Genomic DNA, 27805 nt, shown 5'->3' with positions numbered 1-27805 from the left:
AAGCCCCGAACAAAGAACAGAGATGGGCTTTTATAGCCTGGTTCAACATACAGTGTGATATCTCTTCCAGTTCAAGCTGGTTAACCCAGTCTGTTTGAAGTTCTGGGGTAGGTATAAACATGGAGGCTTATCTGTATAAGGAATTCTTTCCCCAAAACAGGGAGTACAGGTTACACACAGTTCACATTCCTTCCACCCATAACCTTAGAGAGAAGACAGATAAGCATAGAAAAAAGACAGAGGCCTAGCTTTACTTTAACTTTACTTTAAACAATCATAGGGTTGTTTTCTGGTTCTTTTCTTTATCACCCAGCCCGACCCTCCAGCTTCTCACTCTCCAGATCTCTCTTTCAAATGCTGCAGGGTCTCACACTATTGTGAGATACTAAACCTCCCCACTGTTTTTTTCCCCAGCATAGGGCAATTAGTCCCCACTCCAATGTGCTGATAGTCCCTCCCAACCCTAACAGGAAAAACAATACCCAGCTCATACAAGACCCCTTGCCAGTGAGGCTGGCATAGGAGATGACATAAAATGAGGCTGTTGGCAAATCCATAATTAAGTATCATCAATCCTCCTTCACTCAGAGCCAGACCCAAACAAACCCTGAACACAGACACACCTCAAAACTCACCCTTCCTCTGAGCCCCAAATACAACCCTCTTCCTCCTTCTCCCAGAAAAGTAACAAAATGTTTTCCCTCCCAGTCCTGGCTCCCTGCTACTGATCATGGTGATGGAGAGGTCCCTCACCTCCAATTTGGCCCATTCAAACATTTTTCCATCCAAACTGTTTTTCAGTGGAAAATTGTTTTTTAACTAAACAAAATTTTTGTCAAAAAGTGTCAGCTTTCGAGCTTACGTGGGGCTCTTCTGTACTCAGAGGATCCCTTTCTCATTGACTGCTGCCGCTCAGATGGTGACTCTCTGCTTTAGATAAAATAGGTACTTTGGAACGCTGCAACTTCCCTTTCAGTTTGTTTTGGAATGACACCTGGGAGCTAGCTTTTGAATAGTGAATTTCTTGTTTAAAATGCATACGGTAGAGATGCATACATTCTAAACTAATTGGAAGTCCTGGCAAAATTTGGGATGCAGCTGCTTGTATAATTATATGTTCCATTAGTGGCTGTAGCTCAGCTTTACAACTCTTCTAAAATGTCTTCACAATTTACAGTGCAAATAATGCTTCCTATAAACATTAGCCTTGGAGCATCCCTTTCATTTATTCCCCATTAATTCCCAGGGCCTAAATTTATTGCTACTCTGTACATTAATATTTGCTGGAAAGTAATAATTATATCAACATTCCCTTAGCCGTCATCTTTATCATCAAGCCATGGAAGTTTTCTTCTGCATACACATCCTAAAAAATCTTTTTGTTGTTCGGTGGCTTTGTTTTTATTGGGAAACAAGTGCACACTTCACTCTCCCCTCCTAAATGAAAACCAGTAGCATGTGTGTGTTTTTGTGAGTGTTTCTCGAGAGATTGACTTTAGGTTGAACCTCGAGGCCGCTCCCAGACACTGCATCGCTCTCCTTACACCTGGGACTGGTCAGACCGCTCCTAGTGCCAGTCACCAGTGAGTTGTCTGACCCAAGCCTTGACAGCCCCACCCTGGTCACTGGAGGGTGACTACTTCTTGGGCTCGAAGGCACAGTTCAGCCCCTTCCCCAGAAAGCAATGCGATTGGGCTCCAGAGGGCGTGTCTACGGCATCGATGCTGACCTGGCAGCAAGGCTAGTGGCTGACCCAATGGCCTTATTGGAACACTTTGGGCATTCCTGTCATGCCATTGCCCCACTCTCACCAGCCCTTGGTCGCTGAGTCAGACAGGCTGAAGGCCGCGCCCATTGCACCAATGGCACTGGGCTCAGTGCAGGACACTCTGGTAGCCACTGCAGGTGAGGAGCTGGTACCACCCCAGGCTGCCCTCTCCGGCGGGAGAGGACACTGCCAGCCCTCCCCTGGTTGTCCAGTCATCCTCCCCACAAGGCAGCGGCGGGCCCCTTGAGCGCTAACCCACCAGATGATTTTAGGGAGCATCAGGCACTGCTCCGCAGGGTGGCCTTCACCTTGGACCTTAAGGCGGAGGAGAGAGAGGAGCAGACAGACACATTTTTTAATGTTATCAGCATCCACCCCGGCCCGTGTCGCGCTCCCAGTGCGGTCCTGAACATCGTCAAAACCATCCAAAAGGGCAGAAAAGTAATACTTTGTTCCTGCGAAAGGGTTCGAGTACTTATACACCCACCCTCCACTGGGATCATAGATCTTGTCGGCAGCCAACGAGAGGGATAAATGGGCCCACCAGTTCCACCCCTCAGAATAAAGAGGCCAAGAGGATGTATTTGTTTGGTCAAAAAACTTATTCTATGGCCAGCCTGCAGTTTTGGGTGGCAAACCACCAGGCCCTCTTGGGACGCTATCACTTTAACTTGTGGAGCTCTCTTCTCAAGTTCAAGGACTCTGTGTCCCAGGAAGCAGCCCAGGAGTTCGCAACTCTGGTGGAGGAGGGTACCGTGGCAGCTCGGTGCTCTCTCCAAATGGCCTGGGACGTGGCTGATTCAGCTGCCTGAGTGGTCTCCTCGGCAATGGTCATACAGCGCAGTTCCTGGCTCCAGACTGCCGGCCTGTCCCAGGCGATGCAGGCCTCTATTCAGGACCTCCCATTTGATGGTGTCGGCCTTTTTTCCAACCAAACGGATGCTCATCTGCATGCCTCTGGAGAGTGGGCGACCCTCCGCTCTCTGGGGATGCATACTCCTCAGGCGTCGAGGCAGTCATTCCAGCCTCCCCCACCACCACAACAGTAGCAGCCTCAGCAGGCACCTGCAAGGAAAAGGGACGTAGGGTTTAGTCACCGCCACCCTTTGTCATCCTATTCTCCTGCTCAGCCTGGCCCAGCGAAGCACCAAGGGGGCCAGAAGCGCTCATTTTGAGAGTGTGGTCGGGAGCAATGCACCAGCCAACTGCCCGGATCCTTCCCAGCTTTTCCTCAACCGCCTTTTTCCCTACCTCTCGGCCTGGTTGTGGGTTACATCAGACCGTTGGGTCCTGGATGTAGTGACTCGGGGTTATACCCCGTAATTTTTGGCCACCCCTACCCCCCCCCCCGACTTCCCCGTCCCTCCTCAGGGACCCTTCTCATGAGTAACTCCTTGTTCAGGAAGTCGTAAAGTTCCTGGGCTTTTTGGCTGTGGAGTAGCTTCCTCAGGATATGGAAGGAAGAGGATTCTACTGCCGCTGCTTCCTAATCTGGAAGGCAAAGGGGGGTCTCAGACCCATTCTGGACCTGCATGGCCTCAACAAATCTCTAAAGAAGTTGAAGTTCCACATGGTCTCCCTGGCTTCCATCATCCTATCCCTGGATCTGTGGGACTGGTACACCACTCTCGACTTAAAGGATGCTTACTTTAATGTCTCCATATTCCTGGGACACAGGCATTTCCTGTGTTTCATAGTGGCCGGGCGCCACTTCCAGTTCACAGCACTACCCTCTTGTCTGTCTTCGGCCCCCAGGGTGTTAACGAATTGCGTGGCACAGGTAGCAGCTTACCTGAGACGGTGAGTGGTCTAGATCTTCCCTATCTCAGTGAGTGGCTCATCAAGTGCAGGTCTCCGGGGCAGGTGTGCAGGAGCCTCGATCTGGTGCGATCCACCTGCAGTGACCTGGGCCTGTTACTAACACAGAAAAGTCCATGTTAATGCCAGTCCAATGCGTAGAGTTCATCGGCGCGGTCCTCAACTCCACATGAGCCATGGCCTTCCTTCCAGAAGCATGTTTTCAGGCCATGCTGGGTTTAATCTCCCACATAAAGAGCCACCCACTCACTACGGCCCACACATGCCTGCGACTGATGGGCCACGCAGCCGCGTGCACATACGTGGTCAGCTATGCCTGTCTTCATCTGTGGCTTCTGCAAGCGTGGCTAGCCTCGGTCTACACCCTCAGCAGGCATCCCCTGAACCAAATGGTTATGGTGCCGAACCACATCCTCCTGTCTTTGTATTGGTGGCGGGATCCCAGGTAGGTACTGCGGGGAGTCTCCTTCACTATCCTGTCTCCACTGATCATCCTGGTCTTGGACGCGTTGGATCTGCGTTGGGGAACCGATCTGGGCGAGCTCAGCACCCAGGACCTCTGGCTCCACAACGATCTCGCCCTTCATATCAATGTCAGGAAGCTCAAAATGATTGGCCTGCCAGGCCTTCTTGCCCCACCTAAAAGGCCAGGTGGTGCAGGTCCTCACAGACAATACCGCTACGATGTATTACATCAATAGGAAGGGCGGCAACAGGTCTTCGGCCTTTTGTCGAGAAGTGCTCAGCCTCTGGGACTTTTATGTGCGACATGCCAATCATCTAGTAGCCACCCACAGAACCAAGAATGTTTTGGCAGATCATCTCAGCAAGACCTTCTCATCTCGCCACAAATGGTCGCTCCATCCGGAGGTGGTCAGCCTAATCTTCCACAGGTGCATCCAAACCTGGTGGTGCTACACTTGACAGCCTGGCTACTGCATGGCTGAGTGGGGACGAACAGTGGTGTTCCGTTGCTGTCCAGCAGGTTCTGCTGGGTAGCAGGAAACCCTTCACCAGAGCCACCTATATGGCGAAGTGGAAGCGCTTCACGTGTTGGGCCTCAGTTCATCACATTTGTGCAGAAGGGGCTCCACTGCAAGGCATCCTGGACTATTTGCTCCATCTTAAACTCCAGGGCCTGTTGCAATCCTCAGTCAATGTTCATCTGGTGGCCATTTCAGTATGAGACTCCCCCCTTCCAGCCCTTGGCTTCCTGCTTCTCTCCTAGAAGGTCGCCTTCTCGTTTGCTTTAACTTTGGCCCATGGGGTGTCTGAAATCATGGTGCTCACATCTGAAATGCCTTATACAGTCTTCTATAAGGACAAGGTCCAGCTGTGCCCGCACCCGGCTTTTCTGCCCAAGATTGTCTTCCAGTTCCATACTGGTCAAGACATATACCTCAACCTGGTATTCAGTTTTCTTATGTGACCTCCATTCAAACCAATGGCAACATGTACTCTGTTGCATTTATGTAGGAAGACGGTCTTTTTAGTAGCCATCACGTCAGCCTGGAGGGTTGGGGAGCCTGAATGGCTGATCCCTCCTTTACAGTGTTCAAGGATAAGGTCGCTTTATGTCTACACCTGAAATGCTTACCTGAGGTTCTATTAGAGTTCCACCTTAATCTATTCATCTACCACTTTTTTTGTCAACGCCACATTGTTCTCTACAGGAATTCTGTTTAGGTACCCTAGATATTAAAAGGGCATTAGCCTTCCTATTTAAATAGGAACAAGCAATTTAGGAAGTCACCTAGGCTCTTGATTTCCTTCATGGATAGATCCACGGGGTCCTCAATCTCTACTCAGAGACTACCGAGATGAATTTCTGAATGCGTTATCATTTTCTATAGTGTTGCGGCCATCCATCCCCCACAAAGAGGGTAGCACATTCAACCAGATTGCAGGTAACATCTACGGCATCACTGAAGAATGTACCAGTTTCTGAAATAAGATGCACTGCTACGTGGACTTCAATACATTTGTTTTTCAAACATTATGCCCTGATCTGTGCTGTCAGATGTGATGCTACACTTGGTTCTGGTACTGTCTTCCATTCTGGAGTCTGTTGTGAAGCTCCCTCCTCCATCTGGGGATACTGCTCAGACGTCACCTGAAGTGGATCACCCATAGGAACGACACTCGAAGAAGAAGAGTTACTCACTTTGTGCTGTAAGTGCGGTTCTTTGAGATGTGTGACCCTATGGGCGCGTCCTCCTTGCCCTCTAGTTCAGACTGTTCCTTAGGGGACATTTGGGGGAGAAGGAAGAGAGGGTGGTTCGCCTGTGCACCCCTGTATGGCCTCAGTATCCAACGTGAGGAGTCATAGGACACTTGTGGGCTGGACACTAACAGAATATCTCCGATCAAGGGTTTGAGAGGTACATGTGCCTGAAGTGGAGCACACATAGGGAAATGCATCTTGAAGAACCAGTTACTGCACCAAGTGAGTAATCTGTTCTTCTTTCAGTTCTCCAGGATTCTTCCTGAATATGTCTGTGTTTGGAGAATAAATTGCACGAACACACCAATTAAATAGTTCATGAATTAGTGATATTTTATACGTTTGAGTAAATTTGTAAGTATTAATCATAGAAATATTAAAGCAATCATAACAAAGTGTTTGGTTCCATAGAAATCATAAGCAATGCCTATGTTCCAAAACGTATTTTAAAAAAAAACCTTAAAGGAAGGGTTGCATATATACTTCAGAGACATTAATGAGTAAGAGCAGAAAGTTAAAAGCATGAATTTGGATAAAGTTTTATAAATACTTCCTAAATTAAGTCTAAGCACATTCTGGATTTCAAATAATTCTGATTCAGCTCTTGGAGTGTGTTTTAGTAAGATCACTGGTTAAACACTTATTCCAGAATTTGTGCAGTGCTGAAAATCTGCAAATGAGAGAGAGCATTTGTTGTGGCTTTGAGTTAAGTCTTATTAAGGGACGTGGGGAGGAAAGAAGGCCTAATTTTTATTACCTTGTTTTTATTGCTTAAACAGATAGCATGGAGCTTTAATCAACCATTTTGCACCCTTGTTAAAATTAAAACCAGTTCTCTCTTAACAAGCAAATTGTGGATGATGATATTCTGCTCTTGAGAAAAGAATTACGTCTCTCAGATGCCTTTGCTGACAGCATGGGTTTGTCCTCAGATGATGCTTTTATTTTGTCTTTCAAATAAATGTTGGAAATGGTCGGTAGTCAAATCTCGGGTAAAATGTAGTGAGATTCTCCCCCCCCCCCCGCCCCATCAAAGAGCATTTAGGGAAATGCAGGCCACCCTGTAGGGCTGAAGAGTCCAGTGCAGCAGAACCAGTGCAAACTCTGTTGTGCATGTGTCCCAGGCAGGGCATAAGGCAGGGGTGGGCAAAGTATGGCCCGGGGGCCACATCCGTCCCTCGAGATGTTATAATCCAGCCCTTGAGCTCCTACTGGGGAGCAAGGTCAGCGGCTTGCTCTGCTCCACGCGGCTCTTGGAAGCATTGGCATGTCCCCCGCTCCGGCTCCTACATGTAGGGGCAGTCAAGGGGATCCTCACGCTACCACCGTCCCAAGCGCCGCCCCTGCAGCTCCCATTGGCCGTGGTTCCCGGCCAATGGGAGCTGCAGGGGTGATGCCTGTGGACAGGGCAGCACGCAGAGCTGCCTGGCCACGCCACCACGTAGGAGCTGGAGGGTGAACATGCCGCTGCTTCTGGGAGCTGCTTGAGGTAAGCACCACCCAGAGCCTGCACACCTGACCCCCTCCTGCACCCCAATGTCCTGCCCCAGCCCTGATCCCCCTCCCGCCCTCTGAACCCCTCGGTCCCAGCCCAAAGCACCCTCCTGCACCCCCAGCCCGTCATCCCCAGCTCCACCCCACAGTCCGTACCCCCAGCCGGAGCCCTCAACCCCCCTCCCCACACCAATCCCCTGCCCCAGCCTGGAGCCCCCTCCAACACCCTGAACTCCTCATTTCTGGCCCCACCCCACAGCCCGTACCCCCAGCTGGAGTCCTCACCCCCTCCCGCACCCCAACCCCCCAATTCTGTGAGCATTCATGGCCCGCTATACAATTTCCATACCCAGATGTGGCCCTCGGGCCAAAAAGTTTGCCCACCCCTGGCATAGGGAATGGAACTGGGTTAGACGGAGGGAGAGGAAATCTGGTGCTTTGCAAGCCATCTCTTTCCTTCCTACCTTGAATGGGCCATGGGCTGGAATAGCTTCTGCAGAGAAGCTCTGCACCGTGCACAGCTCCCCAGCTCCAGGCATGGCTAATTCAGCAGGAGCTAGGCCCCTGAATGAGTAAAATCTAGTCAGCATTCTAGAAAGCAAAATACAAACTCTTATGGGTGACCAACAAAGTAATCATCAGTGGTGACTGCAGGAGAGCCAGGGGAGAGAAGGTTTATGACTAGGGTCTCTTGTTTTTATTAGCTTGGTGTCATCTCTTTTGGGAGAAAATAGGTTGAGAGTTTTCGAAAGGGAACTTTCCTGCTTGTTTTATACTTCTCTGCTTTGTGAAATAAAACAATCAACTATAAAATAATATGAGGTAATATAACCCAAAATCAAATGTATAAGCCTATATGATCTTGTGCATATCTTACAGCTCATTAATGTGAAGTTGTGTCTTTACCGTATCACTCTTCTCCCACAAATTGATTGCAGTAGAATAATTTTTGAGGCTTTTCTCCTCACATAGCTGTCTGATCTGTCTGTGGTATTTCCAGGGAGCCCATTTTTATAGCAAATACTGTTTGCACTGAGTTGTTAGGTGGACTCTACTCTCCCCCTTTCCTGGGTTTGTCAGGTTTACTTCTGCCTACATCTTCTTTCATGCTTGTTGCTGTAATTTCTTCAGTTATGGCAGGAAGGCTTTCTGACAGGTGCTCAGCAAATGCTTAGCTCCCAACTCTGTTGTTGGTCTGTAGATTGTGCCAGAGGCAGGGACTTCTCAACTGACTCCCTGTATTTCTGGCTTCGGCAAGCCTTGTCCTGGATTCACTTTGCTCCTTTGTCTCAGGGGAATGGAGCTGTTATGGTGCGTTGTTGAAGCAGTTTCCTATGTAGCCAGGTTCCAACTTGATGAGGGCCTTAAAGATTAAGAGCAAGGCCTTGACTATTCAGAGCTTCTTAGATGAGCAAGAGTGGAATGTCTGCCAAAGTTTTTGTATGCACACTGTTCATGGTGACTCATCTTGTTATTCCCTCACCCCCGCTCAGCACTAGTTTATGCATTTGTATATGTGCCTTGTGCATATAAATGGAGGGATGGAGCAGGGTGGTTTAAACACACATGAAGGAAATTGGTTTAGGTGTGCGTGCTGTCTATAAGGTGTAAGAACTTTCCTTGATTCTCTTCTAAAATAATTTTTGAGTAAATAATTAAAAACAATGTCAATAAAATAGAACATTCCAGAAGCTTTTCTTTAAAGAAAAAGAAATTCCTAGACACCAACTGTAAGGCAGAATCCATGTTGAAAATACTTATCAGTTAATTTAAACCAGTATGATTTGAACATTGTAGTTATTAAACACAAATATTTGAAAATCAGTAAGTTAGAATATTCAAACCTCCATGTCTATGTCTGGAAATCCTCAGTTTCCAATGCTAACACCTTCCCCTCTCACATCCATTTATCTAAGTTTTTATAATGCACCCATCCCCAGTTCTTGAGCACCTCTTATTGTAGTATCTCAGTGCTATCCAACGTGGCAGAATTTGATTTTTATTTCTTTGTAATTTGACTGATAACATTGATGTTTATATTTAAGCATTTTTTTCTTATTTTTCGTTTTAAATTTTCAGTTATGGGACGCTCTGGGGCGAGTCAGACAATTATTTAATGACAGTAGACATTGAGATTCAAAAAGGAAAGCTTTATAACCAGCTTTATAACTAGTTCACAAATTGTCAACATCACATCACATGTCAAAATATACAAAGTAAATATCCTTAAATCAAACACTAATGAGTTCTCAAGCAGCATTTTTCTTACTGGAAATATTTTGACATTGTTTTTTGTGTGTGCGGTGAAATTGACATTTACCAACATGTAGCGATAACCGTCAGATCCTTCCAAGCTTAATTTTGGGCTACAGGTTCCTGCTGTCCCAGAGAAAAACCCTGAATACTGGCCTGTAACTGTGAACCTGTCAACTATATGTCAGGAGAAGGCTCTGACGGTAGGATCCTGTAGCCTATGGCATAGTATCCCAAAGGCAATGGCAGAAAACCCATTGTTCAGAATATTTAAATGTGCTGTAGGAACAGTCCTGAACTGGCCTGGTGGACAGACCATATGACCTGTTAGATCTTTGCTGTTTCTGAATTCTGATTAGAGACTTGAGGCCAGAGTCCACAACCTTTGATTTTGTTGCTCTCTGCATGTGGTCCATGGAAGTTCCTATGCTATCCACGTGTGACTTTGGGCTGGGTGCCTCACTCTATCTAACCTCTTCAACCTCCCTAATATTGATCAGAGAATAACTTTTTCCATGACCACTCTGGATAAAATGACTATGCACTCCCCAAATGTCATCAAACCTCAAAAGGTAGGTCTGAAGGGTAGACAGTGGGTTACATCATTGTTCACACAAAAGACAAACGGTACTATTGTATTGCATGTATTGAACTGGAAGTCATACATTTTTTCATGTCATAGGCAGTGGAGTAAAAGGAGGATCAGTGACAGTGAAGGGATGATTATCATTAGAGGAGGAACATTTACTATTTTTAGGCTTGCTGCAGTTTTTCTGAACAGTAACATTTTGATATTCTGAAATAATTTGCTGCAAAAGTCCTGGGAATGGCTGCAGCTGGTAAGAGAGAATGCAGTTTAAAAATGAAAGGAGTAAGTCCTCTCCCAGAGCTCTCCAGCTACTCTCGCACGTGACACTAACTACAGTTTTACAGATCATAGAATATCAGGGTTGGAAGGGACCTCAGGAGGTCATCTAGTCCAACCCCCTGCTCAAAGCAGGACCAATCCTCAACTAAATCATCCCAGCCAGGGTTTTGTCAAGCCTGATCTTGGCAACGATCCATTTGCAGAATCGAACCGCTCCCAGCCACCCACACACACGTCCTTTCCTGTGATGGGAACTCAAAGACCCGCATTGCTGCTCAGATTTAAACTTCATCCTTAGCTAGTAGCATCAGCATTCAAATACACAACTGTGAGATGCAAAGGGTGCACTGCTACACACTGCAGTACTCGGGTTACCTTGTGAAATGCTGTTGAACACGCGGAGATGTGAACTTGTCATTCTGCAGCTGGAAGGTTTACAGTTATTATTGAAAAAGATTTAAATGTCATATGGTGGTGCCTAATCCCCAGCACTTCTTCGGGATATCTCACATGTTGACCCAGTTCTGTGTAAGTAAAAGCAGGATGAATGTGAGCTTAGCTGGAAAGGAACCATTTTCTGCATGACTGTCAGTGTGCCATACCTCCTGAGCTGGTTAAATAAATGCTGATGAGGCAACTCAGCTCCTCTCAGAAATCTCTCAGCACCCTCCAGGATCAGACACTATGTTCTGGGCACCACATTACCAGTAAGATGCAGACAAATGAGGGAGTTCAGAAAAGCGCAGCAAAAACTAATAAGGGGATAGAAGAGCTGATTTCTGGGGAAAGATTAAAAGAACTAAATGTATAGCTTGTTTAAGCAATTGCTAGGAAGAGAGACTAAAAAGACTGGGACTGTGTATTTTAGGAGAGGTGAAATGAGACCATAATAAATGGTCTAGAGGAGAAAATCAGGTGCTCCTAGTTAGCATCTCTAGTGCAACAAGACCAAAGGAATGTTCAATGAAAAGCAGCAAATTTTAAAAATGATAAAAGTAGAACACAGTCCATGATGTGGCTGTAGACTCATTGCCACATGCTGACCTTGAGGAAAAGAGCTTATCAGGATACTAAAAAAAGGGGTATTTATATGGTGTGACAAAGTTCCTCCTCTGCCTTGGTGGGTCCTGCGCTTATTGGCGGATTTGCTCTCCTCAAAGGTTCATGGCAGCCCTCAGTTTGGCCACTTTTGCTAGTTCACTCAGCTAACCTCATCACTGGCCAGCATGGGGAAAAGGAAGGAACAATCCCCGCAGTCTCTGCTGATCCACCTAGTGGGTTGGGGGACAGGCCAGGGACCTTCTCCTCTGGTGGGACCCACAGTCCAGGTCAGCTCCTCTTATATCCAATAGAGGGAAGAGGGATGGCAGGAACCCGGGCCTGCCATCTACTCCGGGTTCCAGCCCAGGGCCCTGTGGATCACAGCTGTCTACTGTGTTTCTTGTAACAGCTGTGTGACAGCTGTAACTCCCTGGGCTACTTCCCCATGGTATCCTCCAAACACCTTCTTTATCCTCACCACAGGACCTTCCTCCTGATTCCAGTTAGTGTTTGTACTCCTCAGTCCTCCAGCAGCATGCCCTCTCACTCTCCACTCCTTGCGCACCCCTCACTGACTAAAACGAGGTCCTTTTTAAACCAGGTGTCCTGATTAGCCTGCCTGTTAGGGTATAGAAATTCAGGCCTGTCTGTAAAGGCCTACACTCTAAGAATTTAGGTGTATTCTTATTACTTAGCTAGTTAAAGAGGTATAAAAGAAAGAATCAAAACCACTGTCTGCCAGTGTAAGGGCCTTCTCTTACTGTGGCAGTCTGAGGCCCTGTTCTTAGGCTAAGGCCTTTGGCTAAGCAGCAGATGCAGCCATAAGCTGGGAAGCGACCGGTCACATCCTCACATTCCAAACTAATCACATTGAAAAGGTGCTATGGGCTGTTAGGCATTATCAGGACAGGACTGTATTCCTATCACCTCCAGAGAAAGGGAAGAGCCTAGAAGATGTAAAAGGGAACTTAGTGATTATTCTGGAGTCTCCCCTGTTACCTTACCCAGGGGAAAGGGACCTGCTTAATCTAAGGCTAATATATCTGCCTTCTATCTCCCTTGACGTCTTCGAGGAGCAGTGAGCACTGTCCGGGGTTCTCTGCTCGGTGTCCCCGTCAGGTTCCCTTTGTTTGACCCTTTGACCACACTCCTGTTCCTGTTATTTGATTAGTTGTCCCGTGAAATCACTTGGCTTCCAGGTCCTGTGGTCCCCTTAGGCTGGAGGGGGACCCTTTAGCAATGGGTGGGTTTCTGCCTGCCCACTTCGTGGATCCCAATAGGATCACTCTCCTGTACCCATCTGGCCTGACCCTGTCACAATGGATAATGAGAACATCCAGGGTTATGTTAGACAGGATAAAAATGTGTTTTTAGAAGGGCTATATGGCCCTGATCCTGCAAACAAGCATGTGTGTCCCTTTACTAGCATGAGTAGTCCTGTTTGTGGTGGTAAAGTTAAGCACATGCACAAATGTTGACAGGATCAAAGCCTATAAATCCTCATGCTTCAAAGCATAAGCTAGTCACCAATTTATGGGAGTAGGGAGAAACTTCCATTTTGGGAAAGGTATTCCATTTATTGTCTGCTATGGGCCTCCTTGCACATTCTGCTGAAGCATCTTAACCAGCCATTGTCAGAGAGAGATTGCTGGACTAGATGATCTGATTTCGGTATGGCGATCCTTTTGTCCCTGTAATAATCACCTATGAGAATTTGAAGAGTTCAAACACCAAAAGAGGAGAGGAATTATTTTAGAGAGTGGTACAAGTGGTTGTAGAGGAGTCAAGGAATAAAGTTAAAAAGAGAAAGTTTAGGCTGTCAGGAACATTTCTTGACTAAACAATAGTAGCCTTTGGAATAGTATCCCAATGGAAGTGGTCAAATTTAAATATTCGTTTAGCGATTATATTAATGTAAAAGATTTAATTAGCTGTGGATTTTTAAAAATCATTTAAAACTAGACTAGAGGAAAGCAGTAAAATATAGATTCTAAGGCCAGAAGGGACCGTTGTGATCATCTAGTCTGACCTGCTGCATAGCACAGGCCAGAGAACTGCCCAAAATAATTCCTTGAGCATGTCTTTTAGAAAAACATCCACTCTTGATGTAAAAATTGTCAGTGATGGAGAATCCACCATAATCCCTTGATAAGTTGTTCCAAAAGTTAATTACCCTTATTTCCTGTGTGAATTTATCTCGCTTCAGCTTCTAGCCATTGGATTGTGTCAGACCTTTCTCTGCTAATTTGAAGTGCCGCCATGTAGATACTTACAGACTGATCAAGTCATCCCTTAACCTTCTCTTTGTTAAACTAAACAGATTTAGCTCCTTGAGTCTATCACTATAAGGCAGGTTTTCTAATCCTGTAATCATTCTCATGGCTCTTCTCTGAACCGTCTCCAGTTTATCAACATTCTTCTTGAATTTGTGGATACCAGAACTGGACACAGTATTCCACCTATTCTACTATTGAACAGTACAGGACCCAAGACAGATCCCTTGTGGAACCTGGTAGATATGCCTGCCCAGTTTGACTGAAAACTGTTGATAACTATTCTGAGTACCTTTTTTCAGCCAGTTGTACACCCACTTTGTAGTAATTTCATTTAGACTGGATTTCTCTAGTTTGCTTATGTGAATGTCATGTGGGACTGTGACAAAAGCCTTACTTAAAATCAAGGTATATTACGTTCACTATTTCCGCCCATTCATTATGCCAGTAACTCTGTCAAAGAAGGAAATTAGGCTGGTTTGCATGAATTGTTCCTGACAAATCCATCTTGGCTATTCCTTATCACCCTATTTTCATCTAGGTTCTTACAAATTGCTTGTTTAATAATTTGTTCCAGTATCTTTCCAGGTATCGAAGTTAGGCTGACTGGTCTGTAATTCCCAGGTCCTCTTTGTTCCACTTTTTACAGATACAGATTGTTTGCCCTCCTCTGGCCCTATCGGACCTCACCTGTCTGCCATGAGTTCTCAAAGATAATCACTAACAGTTCCAAGGTGGCTTCAGCTAGTTCCTTAAGTACCCTAGGGTGACTTTCATCAAGCCCTACCAACTTGAATAGATCTAACTTATCTAAATATTTTGTAACCTGTTCTTTCCCTATTTTCCTATACTAATCTCTTGTAAAGTATCACTGTGAGCTGTTCAACACATGCTTTGCTCCATTTCAGGGGTGGCTGCGTGTCACTGTTAGTTGATGTATTCTCTGTATGGTTCTTTAAAACACTCTGGACTCCTTTGGGGTGAAGTGGGCTCTAGAAATGTAGAAACTATGACTGTCGCTTTATTTTATTCAGAGAGGATGCGCAGCAGCTGTCATACTGCACTACATAGCACATGGTGGATTTCAGTTACAGCTGGTAGATCTAAATTGAAAAGCAGAGCTTTGGGATACAGAATTCTGGACTAGATGAGCTACTCATCTGATTCTCAAAAAGAAAAGGAGTACTTGTGGCACCTTAGAGACTAACCAATTTATTTGAGCATGAGCTTTCGTGAGCTACAGCTCACTTCATCGGATGCATACCGTGAGTTTCCACGGTATGCATCCGATGAAGTGAGCTGTAGCTCACGAAAGCTCATGCTCAGATAAATTGGTTAGTCTCTAAGGTGCCACAAGTACTCCTTTTCTTTTTGCGAATACAGACTAACACGGCTGTTACTCTGAAACTCATCTGATTCTGATGACTTAAAATGCTGAGGATCCTTATCTCTTCAAACATGTTTGTTTAATATAAAGTGGTCTGCTGAGATTGTTTTCACTCCAGAATAACAGGATTTGCTGACTAATGAGAGACAATGAGAGCTTAAGGAGCAGCAATTAACTAAATATACAGGAGGAGGCTGCTGAAATTGCCTTGATCGCCTAAGGTGTAAAAAGGGAGAGAAACAAACTACTTTAAGGTCAGGTAACTCACCTTCATGTCTGTTAACCAGTAAAATCTCTAAACAGCAACTAGAGCATTCTGCAGTTCCATAGCTATGGACTTTGCCACCTAGGCTACTCATTATCAAAGACTTCAGCCGCCTCCTCAGTGCAAAAAACCCAAACTTCCTTCCTAATCCCTCCCAGTCATAAATGACATGAGTAGATCTGTGCTGGTTGCATTATCTGTTTTCATATTTAATTCTTTGAAAACCTCTTTTTTTGACTTCACTTAATACTGCCCCAGAAAGTAGGGGCCTTGCTGCAGAATTTAGGTGCACTTTACTAGTAAATATGTAGGGCCTTTCCCATGGTAGAATGGATAGAACTCTTGTTACAGCTTTGCTGTCCTGGCTGATTTGCAGATAGAATATGGTGTTGTCTGTATCCTTAAAGCAGGCTCTGCATCATGGCAGAAAATTAAATGTTCCTCTAATCATTTGAAATTCGTGCTCTCTCTACTGGAATGAACAAGATATTCCAAGAAGTCCTGTAAAGGTATCATGTGTCACCCATAACAGTTAATAAAAACTCTTTCCTTTTGGTTAGTAAAGAGCATGAAAAAACAGGTGTTCCATTTAGAAAATGTCCAGGCTAGCAAATGTCCTGCATGATTCTGTCATTCCAAAATAACATGATTTGCACTCTAGTTTCTGGGGACTTCACTTTATATAAGTAATAGGAGCATTTCTCCTCCAGTGTTCCATATTGTTAAGTTCCCTATGTACAGACGTCACATCTTGTTTAATCACATACAGTGTGGGGGGAGGTGACCAAATAACACATGAATTCTTTATTTTTTCAGATCTGTTCCTCAGTCTGCGTGAGAAAATTGGTCCTCAGACATTCTTTTAGCTAAGATATGTTCTGGGATTCATCAGTGTTTGTGATAGTGGTGTGTGTGTTTTGGTTTTTTGGGGTGTTTTTTTGTTTTGTTTTGGTTTTTTTGGTTGTTTTACAAGACCAAGTCCCTCTCCTCTGTACTTGAGCAAACCCCTTAACAAGCACAGGGACCAATTTAGCAAAAGTCTCTGCATTGATAAAGTACTTCGTGTGTTCTAAGACAGTGCTTCTCAAGCTATCTGATGTGGGGGACCAGCAATTTTTTTTTCCAATGTGCGTGCAGACCGGCAGCCAATGGCTTGCGGACCGGCACCAGTCTGCGGACTACCACTTTGAGTAGCACTGTTCTAAGGAACTTTTCCTACTTGATTTCACTGCTCATATCAGAAATGGGGCTATTGCTCACTTTTGCAGGATTGTGGAGAGGATAGATTATCTGCAGAGCACTTTAAAATAATCAGACGAAAGGCTTGATATAAGTGCATTGGGTGCTATCCTCACAGTGTTGAAATCAAATGGGACTTCTGCCATTGACTTCAAGGGGGCTAGAATTTCACCCAGTCTCAGTATGGGAGAGGGATTAAAGGGTGTTTAACTTATCATGGAGAGGGATAAATACAATTTTCAAGGCTCCATTGCTTGGAATATTTAAAAGTAGGGTTGTTGATTAATTGCAGTTAACTCACGCAATTAACTCAGAAAAGTTAATCGCAGTTTTAATTGCACTGCTAAACAATAGAAAACCAATTGAAATTGATTAAATATTTTTGCATGTTTTTCTACATTTTCAAATATATTGATTTCAATTACAACACAGTATAAAGTATACAGTGCTCACTTGATATTATTTTTATTACGAATATTTGCACTGTAAAAATGATGAAATAGCATTTTTCAGTTCACCTCATACAAGTACTGTAGTGCAATCTCTATCGTGAAAGTGCAACTTACAAATGTAGATTTTTATTGTTACATAATTGCACTCAAAAACAAAACAATATAAAACTTTAACGCCTACAAGACCACTCAATCCTACTTCTTGTTTAGCCAATCATTAAGAGAAACAAGTTTGTTTACATTTGCAGAAGATAATGCTGCCCGCTTCTTATTTACAATATCACCTGAAAGTGAGAACAGGCATTCGCATGGCACTTTTGTAGCAGGCACTGCAAGGAATTTACATGCCAGATATGCGTAATATTTGTATGCCCCTTTGTGCTTCGGCCACCAGTCCAGAGGACATGCTTCCACGCTGATGATGCTCATTAAAAAAATGTGTTAATTAAATTTGTGACTCAACTCCTTGGGGGAGAATTGAATATCTCCTGCTCTATGTTTTACCTGCATTCTGACATATATTTCATGTTATGGCTGTCTCTGATGATGACACAGCACATGTTCATTTTAAGAATACTTTCACTGCAGATTTGACAAAATGCAAAGAAGGTACCAGTGTGAGATTTTTCTAAAGATAGCTACAGCACTTGACCCAAGTTTTAAGAATCTGAAGTGCCTTCCAAAATCTGAGAGGGAGGAGGTGTGGAACATGCTTTCAGTAGTCTTAAAAGAGGAACACTCTGATGCGGAAACTACAGAACCTGAACCACCAAAAAAGAAAATCAACCTGCTGGTGGCGTCTACTCATGATGATGAAAATGAATATGCGTTGATCCGCACTGCTTTGGATCGTAATTGAGCAGAACCCATTAGCAGCATGGACACATGTCCTTTGGAATGTTGGTTGAAGCATGAAGGGACATATGATGAAGTGGGCTGTAGCCCATGAAAGCTTATGCTCTAATAAATTTGCTAGTCTCTAAGGTGCCGCAAGTACTCCTGTTCTTTTTGCAGATACAGACTAACACGGCTGCTACTCTGAAATATGAATCTTAGCGCATCTGGCACGTAAATATCTTGTGACACCGGCTGCAACAATGCCATGCAAACGCCAGTTTTCACTTTCAGGTGACATTATAAACAAGAAGCAGGCAGCATTATTTCCTGCGAATGTAAACAGACTTGTTTGTCTGAGCGATTGGCTGACCAAGAAGTGGGACTGACTGGACTTGTAGGCTCTAAAGTTTTACATTGTTTTATTTTTTAATGCAGTTATTTTTTATACATAATTCTACATTTGTTAGTTCAACTTTCAGGATCAAGAAATTGCACTACAGTACTTGTATTAAGTGAACTGAAAAATACTATTTCTTTTGTATTTTATGATGCAAGTATTTGTAGTAAAAATAAATATAAAGTGAGCACTGTACACTTTGTATGATGTCAAGTATCAGGAGGTAGCTGTGTTAGCGTGTATCCACAAAAACAACAAGGAGTCCTGTGGCACTTTAAAGGCTAACAGATTTATTTGGGCATAAGCTTTTGTGGGTAAAAAAAAAACTTCAATCTAAGAAGTGTTTTTTTACCCATGAAAGCTTATGCCCAAATAAATCTGCTAGTCTTTAAGGTGCCACCGGACTCCTTGTTGTTACTGTACACTTTGTATTCTGTGTTTATAATTGAAATCAATATATTTGAAAATGTAGAAAACATCCTAAAATATTTAAATAAATGGCATTATATTATTGTTTAGCAGCACGATTAATCACAGTTAATTTGTTTGAATTATACGATTAATCGTGATTAATGTTTTTAATCGCTTGACAGCCCTACTTAAAAGTAGATTAGATAAAATGCTAGAAAATGTGCTTCAGGGAGTAATCCTATAGTGGCCACAGAACACAGTTCAATGGCCTATTAGCTGTCTCATCTTAAATATTTATACTGCTGTTCCCAAACTATGTTAGATGATAGTTAAGATTGTTCAGTCTAGTCCAAAGGAGATGTACCATTATGCACATCACTTTTTAATGAGAAATTTGGAAATCACTAGCTACGGTTAATTAATAGTGCTGACACCAACAAACCCTGATGGATGGGGAGGTTTAATTTAACTCTTTCTCTGTAGTGATACCTTGATGGAAAACCTGCCAGAAACTCTCACAAGCTCATTGTTCCATCTAAAATACATACAAAATAAGTGGAGGGAATTGCCACAAAGAAACCTAGAGCAAATTGATAAATGAATTATCATGCATAAGAATTTAAGAACGGCCATACTGGGTCAGACCGTGATCTATCTTGCCCTGTATCCTCTCTCTGACAGTGGCCAGTACCAGAACTTCAGGGGAAGTGTACAGAACAGGGCAATTTTGGAGAGCTGTACCCCTGTCTTCCCCTCCAGGCTTCTGTCAGTCAAAGGTTTAGGGTTGCTCTGAGCACGAGGCTACCTCCCTGACCATCTTGGCTAATAGCCATTGATGGACCTATCCTCCATCAACTCACTTAATCCTTTTTTGAACCCAGTTATACTTTTTGCCTTCACAACATCCCAGGGCAATAAGTTCCACAGATTAATTGTGCATTGTGTGAAAAAGTATTTCCTCTTCTTTATATTAAACCAGCTGCATGCACTTTTGAGCGTATCATGTACCTGCCCTTACCCACTGGTACTTTTTTCTTAACTTGAAAATTGACTTGTTTTCAAATATTTTGCGTATGCTTGCAGCTACTTTTGTGGGGACACTGCATTTAGGGAGGGATCTGCTTTTAATTTTTGCTTGCGGCCTCTTCCAAATTTCATTACATCCTTACGGCCTATTGAGCTGAGATATGGGCACCCTTTGGGAAAAATGGGACACAGTCACGTGCAGCAAGACAATTAGCAAATCAGTTAGGAGTCTGTAATGAGAACTAATGAATCTATAAGTAGCTATTCATGTCTACACTGTTTAGTGGCACCAGGTACAGACGTTAGAGGGCTTATTCCTTTACCCGCTTACTTCCCTAGTCCTTCTCACATGAACAGAGAGCACCAATACCCGAAGTCCGAAGGTGCAAACAATTCCATGTTTATTGGGGTGAACTTCCAGCAAGCATGATTCCAGTTTCCTTCCTTAGTGTCCCCCTTCCCAGCTCTGGCACCACAGAGCCTTGCCTGTGTCCCTGTTCCTATTCCCCCCCCCATAGCAAAACATGATTCCAATTCCTCCACCCCTATTCCCCATTCCCATTCCCCCCTTTCTTCCTGATTGACTGCAGACTGCATAGTAAAACTTGAGTTCTGCTTAGGTATACCTTTACCAATCATTTTACTGAAATTTAACTAACCAATCCTAACATATAACATGATTATCTAACCAATTATATCCCACCACCTTAATTAGTTTATACCCAACACAATTATACAGCAGACAGAAACAATCACAGAACCAGACAGATTATACAGACAAACAAAAGGGAAATGAGGACTACAGTGATAGAACAACAAAGAAATGAGGATTTCACATCCCAACTATTGATAAGTGAGTTCTTGCCAGACAGGATGCTATCAAACTAAGTTTCCTTTTACATCTTCTAGGCTCTTCCCTTTCTCTGGAGGTGATAGGCATTATCAGGACAGGACTGTATTCCTAACAGCCCATAGCACCTTTTCAATGTGATTAGTTTGGAATGTAAGGATGTGACCATACATTTCTCAGTTTATGGATGCCTCTGCTGCTTAACCAAAGGCCTTAGCCTAAGAACAGGGCCTCAGACTGTCATAGTAGGGGAAGGCCCTTACACCGGCAGATATTGATTTTGATTCTTTCTTTTATACCTCTATAACTAGGTAAGTGATAAGAATACACCTAAATTCTTGAAGTATAAGCCTTTGCAGACAGACCTGAATATCTATATCCTAACAACTCTGAGTTTGTATACTATACAGCTGTATTTGCAAATTGAAGTAACATTGTTAAACAGAAGGTAATTAAATAATCTACTGAAAGAATGTGGTGATGTCTAGCCCGATGAAAATAAATGTCACTCTTCCGGAAACCCACCCCGTGGTAGGTGTGGTTGGTCTATTAGGCCAACGCGCCTTAAATCAGAATCAAATATAGGTAATCCCATCTCCTGTAGGTGGGCTCTTTGGAATAACAAGCCACAGTGAGCAGGGACTACAGAGTGCGTGTAAGTGTATCCGAGGCTTAGATTGAAACTCGACTGCTAGGCATTTGTTGTGGAGAAAAAAATCCTGACTTTGAGGTGGGAGTGCTATAAAAAGGCTTTTTGATTAAAGGACAAAGATTTGATATTTGCATCAAATGAGTGCCGTGCTTTTCTTTGCCTGAAAAGTCCTCTCTTGTGAAGGCACAGAGTTCAACAGCAGAACCAAATGCGTTATACTGAATGACTCACTGATGTAAGCACAGGAAGAGAATCAAGCCCTTGGGTTGATCTCGCTCCAACTTTGAACAATTCTATTATTTCCCATTTTTTGCAAGTCCTGCATAGTATGTCTAGGCCTTTTAATTTTATTCTTCTAGACATGAGCACTAACGTCTTCTCTTGAACCATGGGGAGCAGTGGGCTATTGCCTGCTCTCTTTTCCCATCACAAAACACATACTCTAGAAATCAAGTCAAATGAAACATGGCAAAGATAAACTATAATCATAAGAGGTGTAAGATCCATTTGCAGTGGGTGCCAGGAGTCACCTGGTGACACTGTTGCATAGTCTTGTATGTTCTTTTTCTAATGTGTGAGCAGTTTCTGAAGACATGCTGTGATGTTAGTTTTGTGATGCATAGTCTATTTAGGGGTGCTGTTGCAAACAGCAGGGACATTTGATCTCTGCCTGCATCTCCCTAAAAGTCTTATTTACCCCTTGGTACCAGAAGTCCTGAAGCTGCAGTTGAAGGGCCCCTTACTGCAAGCACATGCTTGAGTAACTTGAGTAGTGTACTTAGTCTTATTGACTTCAGTGGATCTGCTCATGTGAGTTAAGTTACTCATTTTTTTTGTATGCATTTGAGGACTGGGCCATAGTCATTAGTGTATCTTGTATTAGTTTTGCTACTGGCAAATCTGGACTATCATATCATATTGTATCACCAGCCAGTTACAGCACAATTAGTATCACACACAGCCCTGTCTCATACAGTATTCTCAGTTGGCCTATATTAAAGCCGTATAGAGAATCCTTCTTTGGCTCAGCTCTCTCACCACAGACATGGTTCCTCACTGTCCTGCCCTTTGTGCAATCACACCTGTGCAAAAGAGGCATTACCCACTACCCTGTTACAATGGTAGTGTTTTACACATCCTTTCTACAGGCGTGAATGGAGAAACAGGCCATGCACATTTTTTCACACATCTCATCCAGGCTCAAACTGCCCATGCTTTTTGTAATTGCCATAAGGAGTGGAGAAGAAATCGCCATATGTCAGTCATCAGAGGAGCAAGGGCTTTGAAGATTTGTCAGTCTCTTATTCTTAAAAGCACAGAGGTTTACATGCTGAGCTCAGTCACTGCTTCTACTTGCTACATTTGATCGTGAAATAGAGAATTTCCAGTACAGCACACTCCAGCCTTGACATTTTGCATTGGTGTCTGGAGTGAGGAATTCTGCACATAAGCCTGACCATGTTTTTCTCTCTACAGGTCAAATCAAGAGAAAGAACACTACCAGATGAAAGGGAGTTTTGTGCTGCTGTCAGGACAATAACAGAAGCGGTCAAGCTAAAACTATCAGATCTTAAATACCATTGTGCCCATAAAAAAAATGGAATGCATGGTCCATACAGGCTGGTATTTAAAGACAAGCGTTCTGCTAGCAAAACAGGTTTCCTCAGTTCGGTATCGAAGGAGCCCATTACAAATGTTGTTAATGCCACAGAGGTGATCAGCAAACTGCAAATGGAAGAGGCCACTCTGAAGAGGGAGCTGAAGCGGCTGCAGGAAGAGTGCAGACATAAGCTGGATGAGATTGCAGAAGGGCTGGTTGGAGTGATTTGTATCCCACCTATGAAGAGATAAGTTCTCTTCAAGAAAGGACAAGGGAATAGAGCTGTTTGATCAGAAGACATATTACAAACCATGGTCTGAGAGTGGGTAAAATGAAGAGCTGAATGTGGTTCTAATTCTCAGCCTTGAAAACAAAATTTGTCACTTCTTTATAATATGCACTGGGGCCAGAACACTGCACCCTTAATGGTTCTGTCTGCTGTCCCTTATTACTTACCTTACCAATTAAATTCTGCAGCAGGTTTTAGAGGGCGTGGGGTGTTTTTAAATCTCTCCATGTAGATTTCTGATGCTTCTGCCAGGCACAGGCTCACTTTCAGAACTCTCTGTTTCTAGACACACGGTATTTGCAGGTCTGCAGACTGAAATACTAATTGCATTCAGCATTTACCAGCAAGTGAGCGTATTTATGAGTCATAAAACCCCAGATACTGAGCAGAGATGAGTGCGGCCTTCGATGCTGAAAGGTATGCAAAGCACCAAGAATGTGCAGAAAAGGCTGCTATTTAGTTCAGCTAGTTATATATTGTGTGGCAAGGCACAGAATACATACAATTATCACAAAACAGATACAAAATGCTTAGTAGCAAATAAAAGTGACATCTTCTATATACACAGGCATGATGCACTTCAAATGATCAGATTCTCTATAGAAACACCCATTTTTATTAAACTATGTATTCAGTTATGAAGCACAGTAATATAATTTATATATTCACTAGAGAATGGTTTCAGAGTAACAGCCGTGTTAGTCTGTATTCGCAAAAAGAAAAGGAGGACTTGTGGCACCTTAGAGACTAACCAGTTTATTTGAGCATAAGCTTTCGTGAGCTACAGCTCACTTCATCGGAAGCATCCGATGAAGTGAGCTGTAGCTCACGAAAGCTTATGCTCATGTAAGGTTTTATGTTTTATGTTTGTTTTATGCTCATGAAAGCTTATGCTCAAATAAATTGGTTAGTCTCTAAGGTGCCACAAGTACTCCTTCACTAGAGAATGTTTCTGTAAAATAGAAATAAGGCCTTAAATTCCAGGTTTTAAGAAACCCATCGTCTACATCTGGAGACATCCCCCCCAGAAAGTAAAGCCTTTCATTTGACAGTAGCTTTTCATCCCTTTCTGTTTGCTTTCAGTAAGAAACTGCTTTTATTCCTGTGATTTTCCTTCAGAAATAAAAACACAATTTGCTTTTCATTTGTGAATTGCAATGAGCAGCAGGATTACCTTAGTTTAGATTTCTGTCCATTACTCCCAGCTCTTCTGTTTGGGTGATTAACAGTTGCCTGTGACTCAAAAACCAAAAGTAAAAGTGCATTTAAGGACATTATCATGTTCAAGTATTAGCATCATCATTGTTGTGAGATGAAGTAAGGTTGGGGGAGAAGGGCAAGGACTGACTCTTCATTCCGCTGCCAGATCTGAATTCTCTGCTGAGTTGCACTATCATTGGCATTTCTCGTGCATTGTGCATGGGTGTCAATGACGATGCCAGGTGTAAGACAGCGGAGAGCAAGAGCTGGGTGCCCAGCCTTGGCCCAACTGAAAGCCATGTCACCAACCTACCAGAGAACACAGGAGTGCACTTCATTTGCATAATGTGGGCCAGAGTGTAGCTACCCATGTCTTCAGTACGGAGGTCGTACCATATTTCCCATAGACCAAAGCAGAGTGGGGTGCAGTGGTGTGTGAAGCCTTTGTGAGCCACGCTGAAGGCTGGGCTCCCATGTACTGGGGTACCTGAGTGCACTAGTAGAGTAATCCAGCTATTGTGGCAGGGATCACATGGGCTCTGGCCAGGGCTCACCATAGTGCGGCCTTGAAACTAGCCGATGCTGTGAGAAAGTTTAGTTCTGTGCGTAAGCCCCAAAGAAGTAGAGAGAATGATTGTATTAATACTTATGTCCCCAAACTTAATATTAATCCCCAAACTCTTCTCCCCGGGATACTCCCCACAGAACCACGTCCAAATGCCCTACACAGAGCTGGTTCTGCACTCTGCAGCTCTAGCTCATCTCTAGCCTGTTGCTCACCAGTCTTGTCATATTGTTGTATGCCAAGCTTGTATCCACTTAAGCTAGCAATCATTACTCTGGTTTTAATACCAGGACATGAACTCATTTCCTAACTGCAAATATTTGTCAGTACACAGTAGTTACAATGCAGTGTGTTTTTAACATTCACCGGACAATCCCATTTCAGTCTAGACTGGAACTGGCAGAGCATGGATGCCCTACTTGACCCTGATTATTTCCTCTCTGGAGAAATGTAAAAATTGTGTTGCTATAAAAACAGCCACAAAGAGTCCTCGGCAGCTGTATTTACTGCATGACACAAGCAAATCATATTCACAGACAAGCTGTGTTATTGAAGGGACGCTGTCAGAACAAACCTTAAATCCACTATTACTGGTGCTGGGGCTGTCACCTAGCAATGTTAAAACTGGAATCATCTGAAAAACCAATTGTCTTTATGCCACTACTGCCATTTGGTTACTTTTTGCACCTGAGACCATCCGGGCAATGAAACTAGCCAGTTTAACTTTCTTGGCCTGATTTGCGATGGCCTTGCATCTCGTGTACTCGTTCGCACAATGTATAAAGTGGGTTTAAAATGCTGCCACCGCCATGAGTGGAGAGGTCTTCTTTGAGTGCTTGCTCATGTCTGTTCCATAGTAGGTGTGTGTGCTCACCACATGCACTGGTGCTGGAAGTTTTTCCCTCAGTGGTATCCATAGGGGACCAGCTCTGGCACCAACTAGAGTGGTGCACGTATGCACCAGTATAAGGAGCGCTGCCAGATCCTCCGTCCCTCAACTCCTTCTTACCGCCAGTGTCGGTGCAGGAATGTCTCCTTGCCTTGGCTTGTCTCCTTGCCTCCTTACCTTCTCAACTGTGCCTAGTTGTGAATCATTTGTGGATAGTTATTAGAAAGTTTGTAGAGTTTATTAGTGCCTAAGTTAGAAATAGTCAGTCCCATACAGGATTTAGCCTAGGGACAGGGCATGCCCCAACCCCTGGGCTTCAAACCTTGTGACCGCTGCAAAAAATCTGCTAGTCAGCAATTCCCATCAAAGCTGCCTGAAGTGCTTAGGGGAAACCCATGTGAGTGAGAAGTGTCGCATTTGTAAGAGCGTCAGATCACAAACCAAAAAGGAGTGGGACATTCAACTTAGAGCATTCTTTATGGAGTCAGCCCTTGCACGAGCCTCAGAGCTGGCTAGATCAGCCTTCACTCCAAGCACTGCAGCCTCAGTGCAGAGCGCACTGAAGGCACTGACCTTCGTCTGGCACCGATCCGATCCCTATCCCCAGTACCGGCTAAAAAGCAAAGAAAGGCCAGGAGAGGGCGTTCACCTACATCCTGTAAAGGGAAGGAGAGAGTCAGAGGAGAGTGCGGGGCAGTTCTTCCCCTGTGGATGGTGGCCAGGCCTCAGCATCCATTGAGTTGTAGAGTCCTCTTCAAGACCCGCCTGCCGCCCTGGGAAGTCGCAGAAGCACTCGGCACCTGGCAGTGCCGTCCATGCTGGAGGCCTTTCAGGCCACTAAGGACATATTGTCCCTTCCGGTGCTGCTCACGTCGGCCCGCGAGGTGCCCCTGTCATAACCATAAGGGTAGCCTAAAATTCCTCCTTACCTGTAAGGGGTTAAGAAGCTGAAATAACCTGGTTGGCACCTGACCAAAGGAACCAATGGGGACAAAAGATACTTTCAAATCTTGGGGGGTTAGGGGAGAGGCTTTATTTTGGGTTATTTGTTTCTGTGTTTGTTTGCTCTTGGGACTAAGAGGGACCGGACATCAACCCATGTCTTCCAAACTGTTCTGAACCAGTCTCTCATATTCCAGAAATTGTACGTACAACCAGGCAAGGCGAATTAGTTTATCTTTTACTCAACTTGTGAATTTTCCCTTTGCTGGAGGGAGGTTTATCCCTGTTTTGTTGTAACTTTGAAACTAAGGCTAGAGGGGTTTTTTCTGTGTTTTGTGCATCTTTTGTTACCCTGTAAAGTTATCTTCCAACCTGATTTTACAGAGGGGATATTTACCTTTTCTCTCTTTTTTTTAAATACAATTCTTCTTTTAAGAACTGATTGATTTTTTTTTTCAGTGTCCAAGGATCCAGGGATTTAGGTCTGTGTTCACTTTGTAACCAATTGGTTAGGATATTATTCTCAAGCCTCCCCAGGAAAGGGGGTGTAAGGGTTTGGGGGGATATTTGGGGGAACAGGAACTCCAGGTGGTCCTTTCCCTGGTTCTTTGTCTAAATCACTTGGTGGTGGCAGCATACTGTTCAAGGACAAGGTGGAGTTTGTGCCTTGGGAAAGTTTTTAACCTAAGCTGGTAAAAATAACCTTAGAGGGTCTTGCATGCGGGTCCCTACGTCTGTACTCCAGAGTTCAAAGTGGGGAAGGAACCCTGACAGCCCCATTTGAGGGTTATACCCGCCCTGGAACCCTTCCAGTGGTCACCATCCATGCAGCACCGGTCTCTGCTGCAGGGGGTGCCCGCCCAGCGCTTGCCTGAACAGCACCACCAGCCCCCGGATACAGGTCAGCTTACCTGTCTAAGTGCTCGTCATCATTCCCCAGACTCTAGGCAGCGTTCCCCATGATCCCGGCGTTGATCACCGGCTGTCTGGTGCAGACTTGTGGAGACACATCGCCAGTCCCCAGAGTCACGGTGCCTGGAGCATCCGAGTTAGTCTCCAAACTCA

The 27805-nt window shown here is 44.2% G+C and overlaps 1 protein-coding gene across 2 annotated transcripts in view; it reads left to right on the top strand.

Moving 5' to 3' along the window:
- The window catches only part of TEDC1 (tubulin epsilon and delta complex 1), a 161367-nt gene extending 137517 nt beyond the window's left edge, over positions 1 to 23850 (top strand). For both annotated transcript variants that reach the window (XM_073356246.2, XM_073356245.2), the window contains one exon: positions 22732 to 23850. In XM_073356246.2, the coding sequence (XP_073212347.1) occupies positions 22732 to 23106 (375 nt within the window). In that variant the 3' untranslated portion in view covers positions 23107 to 23850. The remainder of the gene's footprint in view (positions 1 to 22731) is intronic.
- Positions 23851 to 27805: the final 3955 nt, after the last annotated feature.

This window comes from Lepidochelys kempii, chromosome 8 (genome assembly GCF_965140285.1).
Source record: "Lepidochelys kempii isolate rLepKem1 chromosome 8, rLepKem1.hap1, whole genome shotgun sequence".
NCBI classification, from domain to species: Eukaryota; Metazoa; Chordata; order Testudines; family Cheloniidae; genus Lepidochelys; species Lepidochelys kempii.
This window is presented reverse-complemented; position numbering and strand designations above follow the sequence as displayed.